This window comes from Rhinolophus hipposideros (genome assembly GCF_964194185.1).
Source record: "Rhinolophus hipposideros genome assembly, chromosome: 16".
NCBI classification, from domain to species: Eukaryota; Metazoa; Chordata; class Mammalia; order Chiroptera; family Rhinolophidae; genus Rhinolophus; species Rhinolophus hipposideros.
In genome coordinates, this window is record NC_138062.1 from 27,982,541 (window position 1) to 28,009,536 (window position 26,996).

A 26,996-nucleotide genomic window follows, 5' to 3' on the forward strand; every position below is an offset into this window, starting at 1 on the left:
TGAATCTGAGCTAATGAAGTAAATTCGTGATTTTTAGAATGATTGGCTGAAAAAAATTTGAAAGGAAAGAAGGGAACTGAGCTGTAAAGTATAGGCAGGCATTTCGTAGAAAAAAAGGGGTGGGAAGGACATTCCAGGAGGGAAACGGTATGTGAAAAAGCAAAGAGAGGAGAATCCTGGTATCTTCTGAGGATACGGAAAAGAACATTCTGTTACAGTGGAGGTTCCTCGAAAATAGTTGGTGGCAGGCTAGTAAGCAAGGTGAGGGTTGTACATGCCGGGAGGATATTGGGGGGGGGGGGAAACCACTGTTTGCAGTACTTTCATATTAACCTTTCTTTTCCTTTCTCATCCCAGTTTCTCATGGGAGTGGACAGGATGTCAATTGCTCCCTTGGCTATTTCCCCTGTGGGAATATCACCAAGTGCTTGCCTCAGCTTCTCCATTGTAATGGTGTGGACGACTGTGGGAACCAAGCCGATGAGAAGAACTGTGGTGAGTAAAGCGCCTGTAGTCACAGCAGGAACCAGAGATAAAGGGCTGAAGGGGACGTCACCAAGACCTCTCGTAACAAAGAGAAACGGAAAAGAGAAACCTACATTGCAATACAAAATATATGTCACTTAAGGAAATCTTACATTGATTTCATTAGCTTAAAATATCCGTTCTTTTCTATGTATTAGTATCACAGCCAATATTTCAGGAAAGCAGTGATTCTGCACATACTACGTGTCTTAACCTGCAAATCTGCCCAGTTAATGTCTGAAGAGGCAGAATGGTGTAGAAATGGAGAATGTAAGTTCTGAGCCAAAGTGCCTGGTTTGAGCCTGAGTACAAACAGTAACCGATTGTGTAAACTTATGAATATTTTTTACCCTTTCTTTGTCTTAGTTTCCTCATGTTGTAAAAGGGTTCAAAAATTGTAGCTACACTAAGGGAATTGGGGAAGATTAAATGTAGAGTCAGAATAGTGCAGGCATGCTATTTAAGTGTTACTGCTGGCTCACGGGGATGACCAGGAGAAGATTCAACCCGGAGCAGTGACCAGGTTCTTGTCTACACACGAGAAAGAATTCAAGAGCAAGGCCAATGCAAAAAAGCACAGGAATTTTATTGAGATGAAAGTACCCACTAGAGAGAGAAGTGCTGGCAAACTCGGAGAATGAGTTGCATGCAAGAAGTCCCTCCCACAGGGGTATTTATGCCTCCTGAAAGCTGAAATTGATGATATCCCATTGACATGGCTCTTCGGTTTCCTCCCAGGAGGTGGGATCCTCAGTTTCCTGCTCTGTCTTCCTATTTGGCTCCTCCGGAACTGTCATGGCATCCAGTGCATGCTGGGAGTCATAGTAACTGCAATGTAAATGAGATTATAATGGCATTATAATTAGCTAAATGTCAGGTCCCCTTCAAGGAGATTAGCCTTGGTGCATGAAACTGGTTCTTCTTCTCCAGCTGCAGCGTGGGATGCAGTCACTCGTTACTTGTGTAACCAGTGAGGTGCCTCACACTGTATCCTAGAGAGGGTGGTCAACTTCCTAGGCCACCCATCCCGACTCGTGCTATTACTCTTTCTTATCTTTTGTTTACTACATTAGGAAGGGAAACTGGGATCTCCTAAAAAAGAAAAAACCAATCGTCCAGATTACCTACTATTTAATCAACAACCATATTTATGACCCTATAAAACCAACAAGGAAGGCTTCTGGCCAGTTAGAATATCTGTGAAAACTAGGTTTTCAGTTAGGATTTTGTTCAAATGTCTGAAGCCTCAAAAACACATATGTATAAAAGAACTTTAATTGGCTGGATCTGACTCACTGGAAAAAATGAGCTTTGGTTAATAATGTAAAATAATGAGATTTCTCAGTCATGGGGAAATAAGGTACTATTTTTGGAAGACAACGACATACACAATTCTAAGTGCTGTAAAATAACTGATACACTGAAGAGGCCTTGCTGTTACCACTCCCTCAAGTATTATAGACTTTTAAAATCACCACCTTGAAGAAATTAAACTTCAGAACACTGTCTCTAGGTGGTGGCAGTAAGTCAAGATTAAGCACACTATCTAAAATGGTGAGCTTAAGCTACAATTACCTTTGATTTAAATGGCTATACATATGTGTTCTCATCTTTAAATATGTGTGTGTGTATGTGTGTTCTCTTCTTTAAATATATATATTATGTAATATATGTATAACACACATATAATATATATAACATATATGTATAATACATATATTAATATATATAACATATATTATAAATATATAAAATATATATAGATATAGATGTATCATCTTAAACTAACTCAATACTACATACACAAGATTATTTTTTTAAACTGCCCACTGCCGACCATTTCCCCTTCAACCTGCGAGCAATTCAGGTAGGGAGAGTGACCTGTGAGCTCCCCACCAATTGAAATGTTGGCAGGAAGCAGGAAAAGGAACCTGGTAGGAGCAGCAAATTCACTTCCAAAATTAGTCTCTCAGTGAAACAGATTTGGAAACTCTTGTCTTAGTGCTAAATTTAAAGAGACCAAGTAACAAACATTAACAATCTGTAAAGTAATAGTCCTTAAAGTTGTATAAGTTTCTCAGGTTTCACCAATCAGCAAATTCAGATGGAAGCCGTACGGCATTGGAGCGTAGAGATCAACCTGGGGAGGCCTGGGCATGAATCCTGGCTGTTTTCTTTACTGGACATGGGAATGACAGGAATATATTGTCATGCAGGGAGTCACGCAGGGTCTCTGGTCCCGCTCCCCACATAAGAACGCAGGACATGGTGAGGCCAAAAAGGAACACCCACGGAGCCATAGATAGGGGAGTCATACCACTATAGTCTCGCTGGCAGCTGGGTTGGAGACACAGGAAGCAGGAGCCACATGATCCACAACCGGCCGTCCACTTCTCTCTGCCAACCAACCCCACTTGCTAGCTGCAATCCACCGTGCTAACTGCAATCTGCTCTTGCTACCTCAGCCACCGTCTTCTTGCTAGCCCCCATTTTGCTGCTAGCGTAGCCATGGCAGTTATATTAGTGCCCAGTGGCTCACTGGTTATAGCTGACGGCCACCTAGCCACAGCTGATGGCCATCCAATCACAGTTGATGGCCATTTACTACCTGAGCCAGCACTTTTCTATGTGAGGCCGAGATCCTGGAAACAACTCTCTGGGGCTCTGTCCCCACGTATATCTAGGGATTGTTAAGAGGATTCAGTGAGAGAATGTTTCTAAGATGCTTAGAGGAGTGTCTAACATATAATTAGCACTCAATAAATGTTAGCTGGCGCATCAGTCAGCGGTAACTATATTACAAACTTAGTGACTTAAGGTAGTAACCTCTTATTTAACTACTAGCAGTTCTGTGGATCAACAACGCAGGCTAGGTTTGTGTAAAATCAGCCATGTTGGAATGTCTCATGCATCTTAGTAATCTGTGCATCAGCTGTGTTGTCACATCTGGGACCTTGTGTGAGGCAACCGGGTGGCTTGGATCTGGTCCTCCAGCAGGCAAAGCCAGGCTTGTTCTCATGGGAGAGACATGGCACCCGGCAGTGAAGCAGAAGTCTGCAGGGCCTCATCTCCTGAAGATGTAACTATAGTTCCATTCATAGAGATGAATTATGTAGATTTGCATATTTGTCCCTTAATTATATTCATTACACTGAATCCTGGTGAATATTAATAGAGAGAATATAATAGACCTATTTCTTTATAGTTAGAGTTAAATTCTGATGACAAGCATGGGCTTACCTTTTGTGAAAACAACACTTAATCAGAACAGAAATCTGGCCAGTGAATCTATCCATAATGGTTTCTTTGTTTCCCCACCTCTTTGACTTTCTTTCTCCCAGTGTTTTTATCCTACTCTCTGTAGGTTTGTGAGCCATCCTCTCTTTCTGTCTCATGATTTTCCGCGTCTCCTGGTGTCCATTTTGACTCTGTAACTGTCCCCCATTCCTTTTTTTACTCTTATCAATTTTCCTTTCTATTTCATACTTGTCTTTTTCTCTATCCTTTTCTCCATCAAACCAAGTCCACCACCCTTATGAAGACTTGTCTATGTAACAAATACTGTGTTAAACTGTTCCCGGTCTTCTTCTGCTAGAATCATATAGCTCTCTTGAAGTTCACCTAAACCAGCAAATCTCCAAATGCAGTTCTGGACCAAACCCATCAGCATCATCCACAAATTTGTGAGAAATAAAGATTTTTCAGTCCCCATCCCAGACCTACTGACTCAGAAACTCTGCCAGTGATAAACTATTCGTGTCATTTTGATGCACAGCAGATTCTGAGAACCATGACCAATGACCTAAGCCCCAGTGAGCAAATCAGGCATGCATGCAAAATGGTAGCCACAGCAGAAATAAACTAGAATCAAGTTTTTAATATGGCATGCAAGTGTTTTAGCTTGCTAACAAACCCCATTATTGTCAATTATCTAAAACTTTTTTGTCTCTATAAGAAAAACTGACACTTTACTAGTTGTAGTCATCTGAAAATACAAAAAAAAAGAAAGAAAGAAAGAGAGAGAGAGAGAGAGAGAGAGAGAGAGAGAGAGAGAGAGAGAGAGAGAAGGAGGGAAGGAGGGAAGGAGGGAAGGAGGGAAGGAGGGAAGGAGGGAAGGAGGGAAGGAGGGAAGGAGGGAAGGAAGAGAGAAAGAGAGAGAGAGAGAGAGAGAGAGAGAGAGAGAGAGAGAGAGAGAGAGAGAGAGAGAGAGAGAGAGAGAGAAAGAAAGAAAGAAAGAAAGAAAGAAAGAAAGAAAGAAAGAAAGAAAGAAAGAAAGAAAGAAAGAAAGAAAGAAAGAAAGAAAGAACAACACACAAGAATTCTGATCAAAACTGTATAGGTGACCAGTGGACATGCTACTGTTTCCATCCATGGGGAGGCTGAAACTTCCCAGGAAGAATGGCAGAATCGTACCACTGTCTTTAGAGTCCAGGTAATAAAAATTACAAGATGTAGTTATTTCTTCTTGCTTCTTATTGCTTTAATTTTCTTCACCAGCTGTAGGTTTATTTTTTCCTTCACTTTATAGTTTTTGGATAATTTAAGTTCCCCAGGCTACTCAATTTTAAGACATCTATATTTAAAGTCTAATTAAATTAAGTCAGAAAGTTGGTTCTTTTTAGAACATGGAAACCTTGGCTTATTTGAATAAGCAGCATTAAATATATTTGCAATCACATAAAATGCAATATCTTAACATATAAAGAAAACCCCACAGCTAAAAAATCACTTTTAGAATGATCATTTATAACTTAATAGTATATTGTCAAGTAAAAATTATTTTTCTAATGGATAGGAGGCCTTTTTCCTTAATAAACCTTTTAAAATGTGTCCTAAAACATACCTTCAAAAACCTCTCCCTTGTTCTCTTAAGCTATTTAAACATTGACACCAATAATAATTATTAAAATTGAGAAATAAGTCAAATGGAAATAATGATAATAAAATTTAGGGGAGTTAGTTTAAAAAGTGAAATACCATCAAATAAATTAAATTGATTCCCCATATATTGAACTGTAATGTGAACTAATCATATTTAGAAAGAACTGTTACTTTTGTATTATCACAGGCATCTTGAACAAGTACTCTTAGTTGGGTATTAAGTTCCTGGTTTTCTTAGAAAACCCCTTTCTCTGTAACAAAACACTTTACTGAATGTTTTAAAAAGTTAGTACAAAATGCATAAGAAAGACATCAAATCACTGAGCATTTTTCATGTACACAATATAAGCAAAAGCAATAGATTTAAAGTTTTCAGTTGAATTCACTACCTTGAGATTGTTTATTTAAAAGGAACTTTTTGCATTTCCAAATTAAAATTTGCTAGCATTTCTTCGTCTGTATTATGAACAGATGGCTGTACAAAGAGGGCTCCCAGGTACGATTCCATAACCCCAACTTCAGCCCCTTGCTAGAGGCAGGTTGAATCATTACACCACGAAGACCCAAACTCTGATGCCTCCCTCCCCTCTATAGACTTTCTTTGAACATCTCTCACCTGCTCTACACTTTGGCAACCTTGTCTACAGGCAAAGGATGAAGATGTTGGTCATTCTGTTTCCATGTTAGTATTTCCATAATCCATAGGGAAAATGGAAACCTGATACATTTTGGGTGGTATAATAGGTTAGTATCCACTAAAAATTCTTGTCTACCCAGAACCTCAGAATGTGACCTGATATGGAACTAGGGTCTTGCATATGTAACGAAGGTAAGGACTTTCTGGTTTCCCCAAGATTTAGCCCAGGGAGGAGGAGCGGGGAAGAAGACCCTTCCCCTCTCCCTCTCTGGTCCATGTCTCTTGTCTAGCCTAGGAACAGCAAAGCCTAGTTTTCTTTTTTGTTTTTCCAAATCTATTATCAATGCCTAAACCTAGACCTTTGAAAATCACATAGTGTTTGTTTGACTTCTTTGTTATCTGCCAATTTCTGTGTCATCCATTCCCCAAGGCAATGAAAGCAGAAAACTTTGACTGCCGACTATAGGAAAAAGGGCATACATAGAGTGCAAAGAATTCAAGAGAAGAAAAACTTTGTTAATACCCCAGAATATTTTCCTGTCCCTGGCTTGGCACTTACTAGTCTATGAGAATTAGATAAACAGTCTTTATTTATAAGTGTGGTAATGGTGACGTATAGTTTTTAATAGGATTATAAAAATGTTTGAAGTGTATTTAAGGAACCATAATTTTTAATTGGGCCTGCATTTAAAATTCTGAAACACTAAATACTCCTTCATTTTCTAAATACAGCTTTGTATACTGTGTCAAAATGAGACAATACCAGGCAGTTTGATATAGAACTTAGCTCTTCTCATTTTAGAATGTTCCATCAAAGTTGGCCATTCACCTTTTCTAAGATTAAAAACACAGGAGGAAAAGTGACATGGGTCATAAATATGTTTATTAATATACAACCATGCATTATGTTTAAAAAGATTGGTTTTCTATTATTCCCAAAGTAGCATTGGAAATACTTAGTAGCTAAACCCTTGACTTTTCTATAAACAGAAACCATGTTTTTTACCTCAATATGTTTATCTGTTTATCCAACAATCCGTAAATGTGTTTGGATTAACTCCACAAAGACTTTCCATGTTAGGACACTTCCTACTCAATAGGACACAAAATACAGTTTCTTTACTGGTTCCAATTTAATTTAAAATATACCCAGGATAATGTTACACCCCTTAATTTCTTCAAAGAGTTGCCTCCAAAGGTACTAATAGCCCAAAAAGAGTCAAATGCTTTCTATCCAGCAAACTGCTATTATCATTCCTATTTAAGGACATTCCACCCAACTAGTTCGATGAATTCCTCTGCCAAGTCAGGCTGCATCTCAAGGTGTATTCTAATAGCCCAGGGTTTCTAGGGATCATTACCTTCTGAAAAAAAGATGCTCCACTGTGTCCCAAGAATGGGTGCTGAGAACTGAGTAAATATCTTAGAATCAGGAATGCACTGCTTTGCATAAATCCCAGCTTTATAGATTAACCAACTATTCATTCATTCATTCATCAATAAACATGGATACTTTGTAAACTGTAGGATTTAGGCCTTCCTTTAAAGAAAAGAGATCATTGCACACCCAGTATCATCCCTCTTCTCTGACAGAGACCCAAGTCCTTCAACTTTTGATTATTCAAAATCCAGAGATCAAGGGAACCTGGGGGTGGCTTCTGCAAATCTAGAAGCAGAGCCCAGACATTTGCATTTTTACCAAACACTGCAGGTGAATATCACACCTGTTCAAGTTTTGAAATGACTCACTTCCCAATGCAAACAATTTTATTACCCAATTCAGAGCACCTAGAAAGTGATTAGTCTAGAGCTGTGGTTTTCAAACTTTAGTAGGCATCAGATCAGCTGGAGGGCTTGTTAAAATGCAGATTGCTGGGCCCCATCTACAGAGTTTCTGATTCAGTGCCTCTAGGGCCCAAGAATTTGCTTTACTTTGAAGTTCCCAAGTGATTCTGAGGCTGCTGCTCCTGGATGTGCGCTTCGAAACTCACTAGCTACATATACTCTTTCTTCTGCAAATGCAAAAGCAAATACTTTCCAAAAGTATTTGCTTTATATGGTATCTTATAAAAAGGGTTAAGCAAAATTAAAGATATTTCATGAATGCCTGAGTTCTCCTTTCATCACACTAGCATGTATTATTAATTCCAAGTGGGGGTATAGGATGCAGCATTTCCCAAACATATTTTACCCCAGAACTCTCTTCTCAAGGAGAATCCTGGGAAACTAGGAGACAAGCCTAATCCAGCACCATGACAAATAAGTGCATGCCGGAAACTTAGACCTTTCTCATGCCCATCCAGATCTCATGCCTTGAAACCCAGTCTCCCTGCCCCCTCCAGGCCAATGACAGGGGAATCTGACAGCATAGGAGAGGGAGATGCATTGTCCAGAAGTCACAGTGGTGTGTCTCACCCACTTATCCAGAAAATTAAATTGTAACTAATATTTGGTGCAAATGAAATAATATTTTAGTACTTTATATACTTTATCCACTTCATGACAGCTAGTAAGAACGGCATTTTAACTACATTAAAAATACCTTAGTAGTCACTGAAGTATATAAAAAATACATAGATTAGGAAGGTTATTTCCTACTATACTTTCATAAGGAGATTAGATATATGTATATATTATATATACATATATATTATTATGTATATACATATATACATATGTGTAATTATAGTAATTGTAACAAGAGACATATAAGCAAAGTGCCCTAAATTATAGATTTCTTACATTAGTCTCATTTGAGTGTTTTGGACTACCTGATTATTGACAATCAGCAACCTCGCTAAAGAAAAGAAATATGCTCCTTCTGGCTGACAGGGTTTTTCTGTTACTGAAGCTAGCTGTCTGCTGCAATGTGAGAAGGGCTCTAGGCTGACTGGGGTGAATCTCATGATGCAGTTATCCCAGCACTCATTCTAAGAGTCACCTAAGGTATTAATGGAAAATATAGATCCTCAGGCCCAACACCAACCAAATAAATCAGAATCTCCAGTAGAGGAGACTAGAAACCTGTATTTTTGATAAGTACCCCAGGTTCCCAATTTTTCTTGTAGCGTAAGAGAGACCGGGTTTTCTCTAAGTGTCTTTGAGGCCATCACCTCATCATTCTTCCATTCAGTCACTCAGTTAGCAAGTATCTGTTGAGTTCCTGCCGCATGCAAACCCAGATTTCTCTGGATCTGTGTCACAGCACCATTACATTCATTACATTCATGTTTTTAGCTAAAAAAATCTTGGTTAATAAATATATATATCTTAATATATAATGTGTAATATATGTATAATATATAATATATATGTATTATATATAATTTATGTATAATATATATTTTATATATGTGTGTATGTGTATATATATAATATGTGTATATATATACATATTTTATATATATATACATATATATATACACATAGATATATAAATCTCAGTGTTGTTCATACAGCATTACCAAAACATACAGGAAAGCAAATCTCCTAACAATACTCTCTTAGTACAGTACTTTTTACACTACCCTATGATGTCTCACACAAAAAAATCAAAGAATCAAATTTCAGTGAAATCATTAATAAAGTATGAAAAACCATTCTACTCACTGCCCCAATACATCCTTAATATATAAAGGATACAGGATTTAAAATATAGAAACACATATACTAAAAGCTTCTTAAAAATGCTTACTTTCCACTTTGCAATTTTGGCTATATTTCCTAAGTTATATATCCCTGCCTTCTGGTGGGAGGGAAGAAATGCTTTGGGAAGGCAGAATGGAAGGTAATAACTAACTACTAAAAAGCTCGTTTGTTTGAAGATGTTGCTGTTTCAAAAAGGATCTCTCCTACATAATATACGCTGTGACTTGGGGAAGTAGAAGCAGATTTGTCCTGTTTCTTTCTGCCTTCTAAAATTCCCCACTTCCCTTCTGACATCACCTCTTATTCTCTTCCTTTCCCTCTTTTTTTCCAACTGGTGGGGATGGGATGAGGTACAATGAGGTAGAAAAGAAGAAAAAAAAGAAGAGTAAGATTAAGGCACAGAGAACAGAAACAACATAAATAACTACCTCATTCGGATTTATTGGACTAAAATGTTGCAACTAAGGCCATATCTAGTGAACCCCTTGTAACTGAACAAGGGCAAGAGAGTGATGGTGGGGGACAAAAGATTAGGAAAGAACCCATGATTTTAAGGACTGCACTATTAATGATAAAAATGTAGCAAATTGAAATAGTTCATTTGTAAAAGTTCAGTTAAGTATAGGGCTTACTAAAGAGAAAATCAACATCTTCTGGGGGTCACCCAGCCCCATGATCAGATGAATTTCATAGTAGCAAAGAAACACAGTAATAGGCCTGTGCTCTGGAATGCTGTCACCTCAGCTAATTCCCATTGCTCTTTTCTGAGGTCCAAGGGGATGTGTCAGGAACATAAACATGAATATGAGTGTGCACCTCCTCTTCCCCCAAAGTACAACAGGCCCTGGCTGCCTACGAGGTGAAGTCCTTCAGACACTACACACAAAAAATTATTTATAAAAAGAATCAATGCCTCAACATATCCAGAGCCAAATGATGTATCTTACATATTTTATTTATAACATTTATCAATGGATAAATATTCATAACATTAATGTAAAAATTAATTTATTTTTTAAAAATTTTAGTAATACCTTGATGATTTGCAATGCTTTCATTGATTCCATGCATAACAATAATGATGAACTTAAATTCCAGCTAATAACTACTTCTGTTTGTTATTTAAATAAATGTTTGTATAATTCACACAAATATGATATAAGAGCCTCAATAATGGAAATGAAACAGATAACAGAAAAATAGGTAACAAATAGTATTAGCTAAATATTTAAAGCTGATGTCACAAAAAGTTGGAATTCTACAGGTAGAATATAAACTGGTTAAATAATTTAGTGGCTTAGTAAAGAAAAATTTAAATAATGTTGTTTTAATTATTTAGTTATTTTAAATAATTATGTTTCTTAGTGACTCACTTAAACTTCTCAGAATCAGTTTTTTCATGTGTAAATGGAAATGACAATAATGACCACATAGAGCAATTATGAGGATAAAATAAATTACCCAGTACAATGTTTTAGGTACTTGCTAAATATTAGTTCTTTCAGATGCTAAGTGCTAATATTTAATTTCTCTGTTAACATGGGAGATTAAAATCTCTCACAGAATTTTTCTTTTTCATACCTAAAGACATGAACCAAGTTTTCAAAAATGAAAACCAGCCAAAAAGTCAACAAACTCAGCTAAACCAGGAAAGACTATTTAATGCCATAAAATTCTAAACCTGACAGCCAAGGAAACACAGACAATTCTGGAGCCCAGTAGAGCAGAACACTTTATAAGGATCCTGACCCAACCCTCAGAACCCATATGGGAGAGGCCAGAGAATGCTGAAAAGTGTCACCAACATTCCTGTAGTGAGACACCAAAACTAAGCCACACTGAAACTAATGGGTTCAGAAAAAGTGCATTATTTTGTTCTCATTCATGAGATTCCACTTGAGCTCCCTAAATGAGCTAAATGCCCAATCATATTTAAACCATATTTTAATCCAATAATTCAATCGGTCTCTGATCTATCAGGGTTTAATGTAAGAAACAGAACCCACTCTAGGTATGTCAAACAGAAATTAGTAATTACAAAATTTTCAGAAGGGCTCGAAGAGTGGGAGTCAGCAAGATTCCCACTGGTGCCATTAAAGCCAAGGGCTCACCCCCATCACTGCAATCCAGAATCTGAGACAGCAGTGACCCTGCTGCCCCTTCCACCAACACCACTGCGTCTTAATACTCACCAAGTGGGTAACACATGAAATGCCCAACCACTGCCACGCTGCCTCTTCACACAATGTCTCTGTGTTAGACACTGCTGCAGGAAAATGACCTCTGCCTTTCTTCCCCTAACCAAAATACATGTGAGTGCACCCCAAGTCCTAGGTATAAAGGAGATGTGAAAGGTCGTTGTAAGCTTTTCAGTCTTTGCTACACAGGAACACACCAGTGAAGGAGGAACAGAATGGAGGCTGAGTGAGTCAATCTACAGTAGCCACTCAGGGCTTGTTGCAGCTAACGATACGATGGCCATGTTCCCCATGATCTGTCCCTTCAGTGACTCAACATCCAAGTGCATTTGCCTCTCAACAACTCAAGTTGTTTTCTTTCTTTTTTAATTTACCTGTCATGACGGTCTTTCCATCTTAACACATGCCAAGAACACTGCTGCATTTCAGTACATCTAAAGTACTGTTTCTTAAAATGTAGTCCAAATACTGCTTGGCCGAAGAATCACCTAGAGTGCCTGTTAAAAATGGAGACTACGAGACCCAACTCAGACATATGAAATCGGGATCTCTAGAACCAGGGCCCGAAATTCACCTTTGTACCAAGCTCCCAGATAAAGTTTATCTCACTGAGTTTGAGAATCACTCATTTATTTTAAAGTGAGGAACATTTCCCCCAACAAACCAGAATATTTCTGTTTTCTTGAACGTTTCTGCTCTTTGGTTTTTATTTTAGGAGACAACAATGGATGGTCTTTGCAACTTGACAAATACTTGGCCTATAACTACACAATGACTTTCCCATATTCCTTTGATGCAGAAACATCAGAATGCCGTAAGTAATCAGAGTTGTTGAGTCTCCTTTTCCATGAATCCATGGTAAGGCATCATATCTTTAAAAGTTGAATCCAACATACTTGTTGTTTTGTTTTGTTTTTTAAAAAAAGGTTAGTTGTGGTTTTCTCATTGCAAACTCTATCGGACATGCCGTCTTAATTTGAGTATTTTATTTAAAAATGATTCATGGATCTTAGTATAAAAATAATAAATAATGTCAGATATTGTGAACAAAAATTACTGTCAGTCAGTCAGGGTTGTTATTTTATGTCCCCTTTTTACAGTCACTATAAACTAATATAATGGAAACAATGGAAGTAGAAGAGCAGAAAAGCTGTTTGGATTTTAATGTTTGTAGATGAAAAATCTTCTGAGGTCTAAACTGTAGAGCTACAAAAAAAAAAAAAAAAAGCCTTTTTAATTATAACCTGCTATGTCTAATGATATACCAAAAACCTCCAAAAGCACAGGAGAGGGTGTGGGAGGGTATAACCTCAAGAATTAAGGCTATGATATTTTAGATCAGGAAGATCTACATAAATAACTTCTTTTACATAAGTTCAGTCTATTCTAATAAATTGTGCCATTGTCAATTTGTGACTTATATCTTGATCCTAGCTTTTCATTAGTTAAAATGCAGGGGTTGGGAGGAGGACTCCTTTACAATAATTTTTCTTTTGTGTTCTACCATAAATTGTAAATGAGGGCTTTTGTTTTAATTTTTAATATTTTTTTGTCTTCAGTACTCAAATGAGATTAAGAAAAACTACTAACGGTCCCCAGTTTAAGGGGGTACCCAGTCCTCCTGTAAATCTCACAGGTTACTCAGCCTCACGTTGTCTCCCAGAATATGAAAACCAAATTACTTGATCATTGAAAAGCTAAAAGCTTTGGGGAAAGAAAAAAGTTAACAGGTATAATTCAACTGCTAATATAATGAAACAGAAATTAATGGATTAAGCCACCTTATCTCAAAACATAGCTTTTCGTTTCTTTTTGTTTTATGGTGTATCCTTTCATTTCTTCAATTTTAATGGAATCTTTTTATATCTTACTTTATTCCCAAATGGAATTTAGGCGGTTTAAAATAAAAATATGGCTACTAACAGATTCAAACCATTAATATAACATAAAAGACCAAAAAAAAAAAATTAATGGGAAATGGGAAAGAGAATGGAACAGAAAAATAAGGAAATCTCCACTGAGAAAAGTTCAGTAGCTGCGTCCAAAGCTTAGTTCTGAATTTTGTAGTCATTAGGTTAGAGGGAAGATGTTGGGCTCCATAACTCTCATAGTGTGGTTTGTAAAGTAAAAACTAACAAATGGTGGGGAGAGGAACAGATCAAGTCAGCCAGAAAAATAAATGTTTGCCTGATCCTGAACTCTGAGAGAAATTTGTCACAAGTATAATTACACAAGAGGAATGCAGCTACACAATAAATGATATATCAAAAGACATAGAGGTAATGTTTTTATCAGTACTTAGGAAAGAACAAATATATAATTTTTAATTAGAATTTTTTAACGACAATTTGAGGAGGGGTGGTTATAATGAAATATCTTTTTGAAACTTAAAAGCAGTGTGAAAATGGAATAGAAAATATAGTGTAAAATTTGGGAGTGATACTTGAATTAAGGTTCCTATTGTGCCACTTTATCTAAATCAGATTATTATAAAGATTTATTAGAAATTAAGCTGAGAATGGCTTACAATCATTTTTGGCTAAATGAAAGAATGTGAAAAATTCACATTTATAAAGACTCTTCTCAAGAATAGTATCACAGAAAATATTCTATCTGCCATTAACTAATATTATTTATAAAGTTTAAATTTGAGGATTTGGAAAGTACAGAGAGTTGGAAAGAATTCTTTTCTCAACCATAATTTCACCACACAGAGGCTACCAGCATTAACTAGCTTGTGCATTACTCATCCTTTTTTATTTTAACACAGCTGAAATGTCCTGTACAAACCATCTTCTCATATTTTCAATTACCATTTTAGCATAATCTAAAAGCATAATGTTATGCTTATATTATTATAAGAATATATGTTATTGTTATCATAAACCCTTTGAAATATATTATAACATACATATTAAGTGACATAATTTGCTTAATCATTCTTTTGTTGTTAGATATTTAGGTGTTTTTGTTTTGTTTTGTTTTTCATTTTTTCCCTATTATAGGTAACCCTATAATCAACATCTATGGATTATCTTAATTCAGCTTCTATAAGTAGAAAAAAACATACTGGAATTAATGCTAATCTCCCTGCCCTCCAGTTTTACCCTTCTTACTCTCACTCTCTAGACCTTCATCTTCCCAACCCTCACCATCCCATCCCCACAACAGAAACACACACTCACATTCAAAATGGCTTTTACGTAAATAGACAGAGTCAGTTTTCAGAGGTTTATAGCCCAACTGGTTACATACCACTATAAAACTGTTTAAAAGTTCTTGGCAGAGACTCTGTTTACAAAAAAACACAAAACCTAAGTTATGATCTTGTTATCTCCTGATCTTGTAAAGGTGTCTGCAGAGTTATTTGGGAGGAGAGGAAGAACACCTGTCACCCATATCGGAGCAGAAGCTGTGGCCAACTGTGCTCATAAGCAGTCAGCCACCAGCTCCACCCCAGGAATCTCTACTTTGCCATTTAGACACATTTCTATGCTCTGGGAGCCTTACTAGAAAAGTCAAAACTGGAAGTCTGCAAGCAGAACATTCTCATAGAAAGTTTGATTTGTCCTATGATATCTGAAAATGTTAAGTTAGCTATTATCATTTTAAAAATAGGAAATTATATGTAAAACATTGTATTTCTGGCATCTTTGAGGAAGTTGGTTGACGTAGCTACACGTCTTCCTATCCTAGTATGGCAACAGTTAGGAGAAGTTGTTCCACTGGGACATCTGGACACAGTCTACAACTACTTTGCCTCTTCCCCTGTAGACATTTGTTTGTAACCTGTGCTATACAGTTCAGAGCTTCAAAGTAAATGTAGAGGGGAAGCACTCCTCTTTGTCCCAGGAATCATCCATTGCTCATAGATGCAGGAATCAGGCTATATTTACTATGCTAATAATCCCATTTTACTGTTTAGCTATATGAACACATTACTGCAAATCTCTCATAGACTTTAAAAATATTGGATCCCATGTTTAAGACTGTCACCACAGCCCCACGTGATGGTCAAAGGCATCCATCCTCATCTTCCTCTTTCCAACACTCAAGAATAAGACCTATGTGTAAAAAATGTTCACTCCTGTAAATGAAGTTTCCTACATCGTTACATCCCTGCATAAGCCAAAGTAAGATCACGTAAAAATCCTTTGAAAAACCCCTGAATTTTCCAGAAAAAATATCTGCCAACACTACAGTTCAGTGTTGAGTTCTCCTCTTTCATGATATTTCAAAATGACTTAGTCCTCCATTAAAGATTTGATTATGTGATGAATAAATATTTTATTCTTAAGTAGCAGCTTTAATATGGACATTAAAGCCCACTACACACGCTCATGCCCCCGCAGACATGGCTTCTCTCCCAAGGTGAGTAAAAGCAGATGATTTCTTTCATTTGCAAAAAATGGAGAAGAACCATCTGATATTTTTTAAAAAAGAAAAGAAAATGCTTGGGCTGGTAAATCTGTATATTTTCATATCTTAATGTTCTAGCACCATTTTAATGTTAAAAGCAAACGTTGGAACCTTAATTGAAAGCACTGCCCAAATTGCTTAGGTAAGACATAACATACTTTTGTGCTAAATAATTTTCATAGCTTTTCATTTCTTTCTTTTCATTACCCTCCTCTTCTTGGCCCCTCACTGTCCTCATTTCTTACTACCTCCTCTTTATTCAGTGGTCGGTTCTGTGCCCATGCAATGTCTTTGCCGAGGCTTAGAGCTTGGCTGTGATGAGACCAAATTACGAGCTGTTCCATCAGTTTCTTCAAATGTGACTGTAATGTAAGTAGAAAAGAATGGCTTCATCCTGACGGCCAGAATAGCACCTGTGAACTTGTATCATAATTAAGGCCTTTGTAATTATTCATAATGCATTTTTATTCAAAGATGATGTCATTGTTCTGTGGTCAATTATAATGATTACTGATATTTATTTTGCATTTATGAAACGCTAGCCCCTATTTAAATTATTCCATACATTAACTTATTGAGTCCTTCATAGCAACCTTATGAAGTAGTTAGTATCACCATATTTTATCTAAACAAAATATGCCATCAGTTGTATGTACTACTACAGAAAAAAGGCTGCCAATTAAGCTATTATATAGAGATTTCTTTTTTCATAGAGTTTTCACTTGACACATACTGGAAAAGCTCTTTGAACATAAATTTTAATCCATTCGTGTATGAATAAAAGAGAAAACAAGTAAAATAAATTGGATAAAATATTCCCAGAACTTCACACTTAAAATCTAACTCTCTGAATCACATTTGACTCAGAGATGTTGATGTTGGATTTTTCCTAAGTAACTCAAACTTATATATGTAAAAAAAAAATTATCCTCATAATAGGCAGTTTGTTGATCCAGTACTAATTTGAGTTCAATAAACTTCAGCAATACAAACACACATTTGGCTGAAACTTTCAAAAGAAATCAGTGGAGAATAGATATTTTAATCCTATATTTTTGCTGAGGCTTTTTGTTTTCATCCAGATGTTTTAGTGCTTGATGGCTCTGATTTTTGAGTATAAGTGGATAAAATAGAAGTAATTCTTTTTTTTTTAAATGAGAAACAGTGTGTTTCTCCAGGGCCCATCAGCTCCAAGTATTTGTCCTTCAGTCTAGTTGTGGAGGGCGCAGCTCAGTTCCAAGTCCATCAGTGTTTTCAATCTTAGTTGCAGGGGGCGCAGCCCACCATCCCATGTGGGAATTAAACTGGCAACCGTTTTGTTGAGAACTTGCGCTCTAACCAATGGAGCCATATGGCCACCCCTTCCAGAAGCTCGTTGTCTTCAATCTAGATGTGGAGGGCACAGCTCACTGGCCTATGTGGGAATCGAACCAGCAACCCTGTTGTTCAGAGTTCACCTTCTAACCAACTAAGCCATCCAGCCACCCCAGGAGTAATTCTTAAATTTATAAATGTTGACAAGTCCTGCCTTTTTCAACCTAAACCACATAATACAGTAACTCATATGCTTGGCATATATAAGGAATGGGGAATAGCTATGGGGATAAAATTAACAGAATCTGGGGAGTTTATCCAAATTGATAATGAGCTGGTAACATTAAACATGTTAAGCCATTGAGACTTTTCCAAAGGAGATAATATTCCCATCTAAACTAAGCATAACATTCTGGCTTCAACTCACCATAGATCTTTCGTGTAGTAATTAGTCTTACTAGAAAAAAATGATTATCCCTCCCCCAAATCTGAGGTCCTGTGGACAGTTTCCATGATTTAAATTCTTACTAGAACTCCTGGATATAAAAATTTATGATTTCATTCTATTTTCAAAGAAAAAAAAAATTACCCTCACTGCTTGGGTCAAATTACTAGAAAACCCAAACCAAAAAAATACCTGGATGCATTGGATCAATTTACTAGAAAACCCAAACCAAAAAAATACCTGGATGCCACCAATATCATTTTTCAGTTTTCCACAAATAACATTTAATTTTATTCTTAAATAATTCAGCCAACCTTTGTAAAAGAGGAACGGAAGGAGAGAGCTGAAGGGATGGAGGAGGAGAAGGCAATGACTAATGAGAAAGTACATGTCTCACCTAAAGGCACTCTGATTCAGTGTTGTTTTTTTTTAAGTTCTTCTGGCTCAATACATACATACATACATACATATGTACATATATACATTCATTCATACATACATTCATAAAGAGATGTGTGCAGATATGTGAGCCACCTCTTTTGAACGCTTGGTGTAAGGAAAATAACTGGGATCATATCCTCATGAATGACTGACTCCAGAAAGGTGAGGGAGAAGAAGGGGTCCCAGAGGACTGCAAGGTTTCTCTTCTTAGTAATAGAGTGATCCAGGAATGGGGAGACTCGTGACAGTAAGTGGGGAAGATTAGGACTCCAATTTTAGACACTTTTTTTCAACTTGAGATTAAGAGGTCACTCAGTGGAAATTTCTAACAGACACTTGGGGATGTGAGAATGAATATCAGTTTATGTCTATGACACGTTATTTTATTTTATGTTGAAAAATAGCATTTTCTTGTACTTTGCGTTGAGCAGCTTGATTCATGTTGCTCATTCTTACTTTTCTCTGCAGAACACTGACTCAGCATCACACCTTCTCCCAGTCTATGGTCAGTTCCAGAGAGAAAAGGAACTCTAGGCTTTACGGCAAACATTAGAAAAAGAAATACCAAATTTTATTACTGAGCTCATTCCTTATTTTGAATTGGAACTATCAGGGAAATATCAGAAATGGACTAAGTCAAAAATAAGTAAAGTATCAAAGAAGCCAATAATGCAAGTAATATTTATTGAAGTTGGGTGTGTTTTTTTTAATATGTTTCACATAAATGCTAATAAACAAAAGAGACAAACAGATAAATATGGTTATTTATGCATTGTTCCAGCTTGCTAAACGTTAACTTTGTGTGAGAGCTGACTTTAAGGTCCTAGAATTTAATCATTAAAACTACATGATCTAATAAGAGCTTTATAAAAATTAGAGCTAGCTTTGACAATAATAATAAAACTAGCAGTTGCTCACACACCTCACTTTGTGAATAGTTAAACTTGGGATATTTAATTTTAAAATACAAGGACCTATGGTATTATAATAAAAAGTATTTTGTCCTGTTAAGTGAGAATAATAATACCTACCTCTTTCCATTTCAATGGGGTATTATGAAACTATAGATAATGCTATTTGTGAAAATATTTGGCATCATTTGGGAAAAAGAAGCCTATGAATCCTTGGTACAATTAATATAAACCCATTAATAAGAAACATTGTTTAGGAGACCTTAAATGATTCTTCCTTCCCTGTAGAGTAACCCTCCCGCTCAGGTGCAGTTAACCTCGTCCTCTGGCATTCTCTCATAGGAACTCATTTATGTCTCTTTTAATTATATGAAACATTCTTCCTTGTACTATAGAGATTGGTGTCCTAATCTTCTCTACAAGAAAAAAGGAAATGCCATAAATTCCATGGGAACTTAAAACATGGTTTTTCTATATATCCTCCAATGTTCCTAACAGCGTATAACAAGCTCTAAACAATGTTTTTAAATTGAATTTACAAGTAAATACAATGAAAAAATAAAACAAGTTGATTGTTTTTTTAGCCTGGGCTATAAGACTAAAGTTATTATCCAAAGAAAAAAATCTCTGTTTATAGATAAAATATGTTGTCATCCAAATAGAATATTAGCTTGTTAAGAGCAGGGATATTATCTTTTTTTCCCAAAATGCAAAAGAAGGCATCCATACATGTTCATTGAGAAAATGAATGAACCTGTTTTTGAGAATGAACACACTAAACTTTCATCAATATCCTTAAATCAAACTCAGATATTTAACAATTTATCTTTATTCAACACAAATATTTAAACACGATGTAAAGCAGAATTGAGGATGTAAGCCAAGTGAGAATTATCAGTAAAAAAAGGATTCTCAGTTAGCTAATATAAAAAAGGGAGGAACACTTGGTGACAACTCGACAGCTAACAGTGACTTCAAGAGAGAGTTACTATGGAGTTAATCTACTTTTGGTATTCATTCATTAAAAAAAAAATCATTAAGTGATGGATATTTATAGTCTAGAACAGTGTTTCTGAACTTTTTTCTTTTTTCTTTCAAATATTGCCCCGCCACCCCCCAAAGCCTTCTTAGGCATTTTTTCCTATTGGTCCCTTCCTGTGGAATTTTAATACTACAGATATACTATATTTCTGTATACCTGTTCTTTATTCATTGGAAAAGAAAATTTTCACTCCCTAAGAACCAATTTTCACCACCTTTGATCTATAACGCCCTTGTTGAGAATGTATGGTCTTCTAGACTCTCGAACATTATTTCTCAAACTAGATTCCAAAAATGTGTTCTGGGTAGTCTGAGAAACGTTTTTCTTTAAAAAGGATTCATTACTAAGTTTAAGCAACACTAGTACAAACCAACTTCACAACTAATGTTGTTAGTGCCTATTGTATTACACTGTCTTAACCTGAGTTCTTTATATCAATCAAGTATTTCCAAATGTTTATCCCACGGTCGTCAACCTCCAGACAATGCAGTCTATTGCTCATTTATCAATCAGCATCTGTTACATTATCTTATATGATAGTAATAATATTAGCATCATATTATGAGAGGCAATCTAGTCCAAATCCATTCTTTTACAATTAACAAAAAAGAAACTGACATGGAAAGAATACGCGTATGTCTAATTCGTAAAAGGGACCCCAGCTGCAACAGTGTGGGGTTTTTCTGCTTGTTTTATTTTGTTCCTACTATATTACGTTGCTTTTATTTAAAAATTTGTTTAAAGTTAAGTTCGTTTCAATACAACCACAATGAGGTGGACCTGGTCTGTGTTAAGCTACTTTTCAAATTGTGACACAAAGGAAAATCTTTCTATGTCATTTATTAAAAATTGAAATGGGATCACTTATTGAATAAAGATAGTTCAAGTGTATGTACCAATTGACAGTTTTCTTTATAAATAATTTCAAAGGAAGCAAAGGTAGTGGAATGTTAGCAATGAAATGTTGAGGAATATAAAGTTATTTAAGTTCTTAAATGTGTTTTAAACAGAAAGCACTATTTGTATTGTCATTCAAAACTAAGATGCTTTCTAATGTTGAGAAATAAAAAAAGAAAAGGAGAACATAACTAAAAAGTTTTTTCCCAGTTTTACTATTTTTAAATTTTCTTGTCAGAATTACAATGTTGTAACCTAATTTAAGAAAAGAGAGTGTCTTTAATAATACCAAATCAACAGACCTATTTCAACTGATACTATGAATATGATCATGACACCATGAAACAAAATATTTCCTGAAAGCTGCTACTAAAGTAAATAAAGTTTATAATGACCCATTTGTTATAGTTTTTTTTTAAAAAAAAGGAAAAAAAACCTTTAAGAACCAAAATTTGCTTTTATTTCAGGTCACTTCAGTGGAACTTACTAAGAAAACTTCCTCCTAACGGCTTTGAGAAGTACCATGATCTTCAGAAACTGTAAGAAAAAATTTAACTCCTGGTATTAAAATTAACTAACATTTTTTTTGCACAGCTGTTTCTTCCCATTTCTTCGGAAACCAACACTATACCACTGCCTAAATCTGATCCCTCTCTTGGGAAATATTTATCTGTTAGCTGAAGACTACTGGGTAACTTTTGTGTGTGTTTTTTGAGTAGTTCTAGAAACCATTCTAGAAAAATCTTAGATAGACAAATAAACTAGAGAATGTGTGCTGGGACTCCTGCCATGCTCTTCCAAAAGGAGGAGCCTCCCGAGGTTTTACTCTGCACTGTTCTACAGTGGATCATCTTAACAACCACTTTAGAGAAAGACGTGAAGGTCTTTTACCAGATCTGCGGTCAAGATTAGATAATGATGAGTTTTCTTCCATAGTTTACAAACTCAGTCTCCACTTAAGATAGCAAGTTCTTGTGGTTTAAACCCCCACTCCCCCAGCATGTTGTTTTGGAGATTGATGTCATTTTTGCATCTGACATGCAGGTTGAGTTTTATTTTGGCCTTAAGTAGTATCTGACATGCTAGCTTCTCTTCAGTTTAGCGTGATGTATATACTCTCAAAATCCATAATAGCCCAAGTGATGTTTACGTAACATTTAGGTTATTGTCATATGCTTGAATTATTAGGTTTAAATATTTTGTGCCTGAATCACACTATCTAGAAATCATCTCAGAATTCCTAGTTTTGTTCTCATAGTAGTATTGGTTTTGCACTTGAGAAACCTGGTTCATATATATATATATATATATATATATATATATATATATATATATATATATATATACATTTTTTAAAAAAATAACAGAAGTAAAGCCAAATCGGAAGAAAAAAATTAATCCACTTCAATGACATGTTCTCAAAACCCAGATAATCTGCAAAAACTATATTTCATATTTGAAAATAAAAATTACTTTTTAGAACTTTATTCTAGATATCTATCAATCAACAGAAAAGAACTTTTCAAAATTAGGCCCAACACAAAAACTTCAAGATGATACTTCCTATGCTATCATAAGATTTCTGGAATATGAAGAATTTTTCTGATCTGTAGCACCACCTTATGTTCACATGTTTAAAAGGGGTTAGGACTTTAAATATCAAAATTCAGGTTTATAGAACATAGTAGTTTAGCTTTTTTAAACAATGAACATTAAAGTAATTCATGAACAGCCAATTTGTTCTAAGTAATAAAAGATCAAAATAGCCTAATTAAAAAAAATTCTAATTGGTTATTAGATGTGTAGCTTGGCTAAGCCTCCAGGAAATACAGTCTATTGCTTGCTCATTACAGCAGTTAAAAAACAAATCAATACATATTCAAGTCTTTCTATGCATTAATGAGAAAGATACATGACCTACTGTGTGATTGGACCAAGGCATGTTCTGTGAAATTGCTAAATGCAGAATAATTTAATAACATTTTATAATCAAAGTTAGGTTTTTCATGTTGGAGAAATAGGGAATCTCTTTTAGTCAAAATTTCTAATTAACAGAGAGTTCGTTCTTATTGGCTTCTCCGTTATCATTCCTCAAATGTATAAGAAAAATTATATATAAACTCAGAACACCCTAAAGGCCAATGGTGACCAGCACTGAGAGCAAGGCGTGGAGCCCTTGGTGGCTCTTCCCTCCCCCTGGTGCCAGTATACATACAAGTGCAAAGCTTCCCTGGGGGAATATGATGCAATTACTAATGAGCTGGTATCTGTTCCCTTTGACCTCCAGCTGACTCAGGGCCAAACTTCTAGTATGACTTGACTTACCTATGCAAACCTGCATTCTTCTCTCAACATGGTTATCAAATTTTTACTCTTCTAGCCCTGGTTCTTGTTATTTTACTCTTTGTCATATATAATCCTTGTAAATTCCCTCAAACACTTTTGGGGGCAAGACTTGGGGTGTCAAATTAATAAAATTAAAGTCGATTTGCTCATCAGATTTTTTATTAACATGGAATATGTTTGGGGGACTTAAAGATGTCACATACTTGTACTTCTGCTAGCACTGTGCTGAACACCAACAAGTTTGAGGAATTGTAGCAGGAAATGCTAAAAAGTCTGGGCCTGTTTTATTAGTTTATTAGTGCTGGGCCTGTTTTTTTAATGCCTTGCTGTGTATTAAAATTTCATTCATAGAAAAGTCAACTATTAAATTTTAGCTGTTACCTGTTCATCTTTATAAAAGTTACATAAAGTTACATAAAAGTTATATAAAAAGTTATATATAAAAGTTGTATAAAGTTACATGATATCTATTTTCACTAAGTTATTTCATTATGTTTACCTTTTGTTAATTAAAAAAATGTTAATTGTTGTAAAATACATGTGACACAAATATTCCATCTTAACCATTTTTAAGTGTACATTCAGAGAGGCATTAAGTATATCCATTGTTGTATTGTCATCACCACCATTCAGCCACAGAACTCTTTTCATCGTGTAAAACTGAAAGTCCGTTTTATTATGTTTTCCTTTTAATAATCATTTTCACAGGTGCCTGCAAAACAATAAGATTAGATCCATATCCATCTACGCTTTCCGAGGACTGTACAATCTTACTAAACTGTAAGTACCAGTGCCAATTACTTTGTCCATCCACAGTGGTCCGGCAGCCCGACCCATTTCCCTCCATACCAGCTCCTCCTGCCCATAGCAATGCTTTGGAGATGCTGAGGGGGCTCATAGGTCACGCTGCAGAAGCGAGCATGGGATGCTGAGTCAGACAAGCTGCCAAGCCCTGACGTCATCACTCACTTAGCTGTGTAAACTTGAGTGATTTATTTTCCCTTCTAAGCATGGATTTCCTCTACTGTAAAATACAAATTATCACAGTACCCACCTCAGTGTTATTGTAAGGAACAAATGAGATAATCCATGGGAAGAATTAGGCCCCCTGTGCCTGGCACAGAGTAAGAACTCAATATGCATGAGCCATGGCTACAGCAATGATGATTGAATGAACTTAATCAAAATAAGAAAGCTTAGTGGTGATTAAAATGTATGACGGAGAAAAACCAAAGTTTTCCCAGTTATTCTTTTTCTACTAATCCTGCTTTCGTGACTATATAAATATATAAAGCACTGTATGGTTAAAAGAGTAAAAGCCTTTTTAAAAATTGTGGTAAATACACATAATGTAAAATTTACCATTTTAATCATTTTAAGTGGACAGTTCAGTGGCATTAAGTACATTCTCATTTTTTTTGCAACCATCACCACCATCTATTTCTAGAACTTTTCCATCTCTTTTTCAACTAAAACTCAATACCCATTAAACAATAACTTACCTTGCCCCCAACCTCTGACAACCACCATTCTACTTTCTGTCACTATGAATTTGACTACTCTAGGTATCCCATATAGGTGGAATTGCATAATATTTTTTCTTTTCTGTCAGACTTATTTCACATAGCACAATGTCTTGCGGCATGTGTCAGAATCTCCTCCCTTTATAAAGCTAAACAATATTTCATTGTATGTATAAACCACATTTTGTTTATCCATTCATTCATCAATAGATATTAGGGTTGTTTCTACCTTTTGCCTATTGTGAATAATGCTGCTGTGGACATGGGTACACACGTATCTGTTTGAGTCCTTGCTTTCAACATTTTGGCATCTATGCCCGGAAGTGGAACAGCTGGGTCCTAAGGTCATTCTATGTTTGACTTTTTGAGGAACTCCCATACTGTTTTCCGTAACAAAACCCTTGATCATCGCTTGTGGGGATGTCATGTGAACGATGTCATGCACGAGGGTTTCAATTCCTCCACACCTTCATTGACTTGTTATTTTCTGGGGTTTTGTTGTTGTTGTTTTTATAACTGTCATTCTAATGGATGTGAACTGGTATCCCATGGTTAAAAGCAAAGCTTTTTTCAATAGGCCTTCTCAAATTTCCATTTCATTGAGTTTTTACCAAGCAGCTGAACCTAACATCCTCGGAGAAGTTATTGAATGAAAAGATAACCAAAAATTCACATAAATAAACAACCCCTTGTGTTTCCATTTCTGCCCTCTTGCTTTCTATCCTAACCCAAGAAGCTCATTCAGTCAGATTCCTAGCCTGTAGTATCAGAGTTTGGTATTGAGTCAAGAAGTTCACCTGATCATTTTACTAGCAAAATGAAAGAAGGCCACTGGAGACACAAATTAGCCATGTTCGCTTCCTTTCTATCCCGTCCCTTCTCTTTTGTATCTTAGCAAACTAGCCAAAGTCAAAATCGGACTCATTCTCATCAGACTCCGGACTATCTTTCTTTCCAATGCAACCTGCCCCTCCACGACTGTTCAAAACTTACTACACAGCATCTGCTTGGTTTAATGTTCTATGGATGTGAAAGGTAGTACAGACCTGGAGAGTAAATTTAAGGGTCCTCCGTCTCTTTCCATGTTTTGTTTTGTTTTTTCATAGAACTGGAATATTGTTTGGGCGCTAAAGATGTAACAGACTTCCAGTTTTTCATAGGTAATTGTTAGATACTTCCTTCTCATTCTTCAATAAATATTCATTAACCCTTACAGTGTGCAAATTCTTCAGCTAAACACCATGGATTGGGGGGAGGCACAGAAAAATAAGTCAAACGTGCTGCCTTCCAGCAGCTCACACCTCAGTGTTTCAGGCAGAGCATTGTGCTACCAGTGGGGAAGGCATGCCCCTCGCTCTCTAGAAGCTTATCATCTAGGGCGAAGAAAATACCAACATACACCCAACAAGAGAGATTGATAAATGAGGTTACTTAATTAAGTCCTGAACCTTTGTTGTTCAGACCAAAATTGCTATTACGATTCACTGAGAGGAGTCACCATTTGGGGTCCAGAGCAGTGAAGAATGGCTCCGAAGAGGGCTGGGCTTAAACAGATGGGCATAGGGTGCAGGGGTTGATGAACTGGCTTTTCCTGGGGGATTTCCTTTGGCTTTTAAGGGAGCTCCCTGAAGTATTCAGGGGAAGTGGTGAAGCTATTCTTCACTTCTTCCTGTGCCGAGCTGGGGCTCCAGGTTTGCAAGGGAGGGAAGGGAGTGGTTCTATTATAGGGTGTCATCTCTTACTACCCCTAAGCAAAAGTTACACTTGAG

General features: G+C 36.2%; 1 protein-coding gene across 2 annotated transcripts in view; it reads left to right on the forward strand.

Annotated features, from left to right (window-relative positions):
* The window catches only part of RXFP1 (relaxin family peptide receptor 1), a 90,113-nt gene that overhangs the window by 34,662 nt on the left and 28,455 nt on the right, over positions 1-26,996 (forward strand). The window contains exons 2-6 of one of the 2 annotated variants that reach the window (XM_081077004.1): positions 358-495; positions 12,605-12,703; positions 16,572-16,677; positions 21,826-21,897; positions 24,413-24,484. In XM_081077004.1, coding sequence (XP_080933130.1) covers positions 358-495; positions 12,605-12,703; positions 16,572-16,677; positions 21,826-21,897; positions 24,413-24,484 — 487 coding nt within the window. The remainder of the gene's footprint in view (positions 1-357; positions 496-12,604; positions 12,704-16,571; positions 16,678-21,825; positions 21,898-24,412; positions 24,485-26,996) is intronic. The other variant, XM_081077005.1, reaches the window with a different exon arrangement.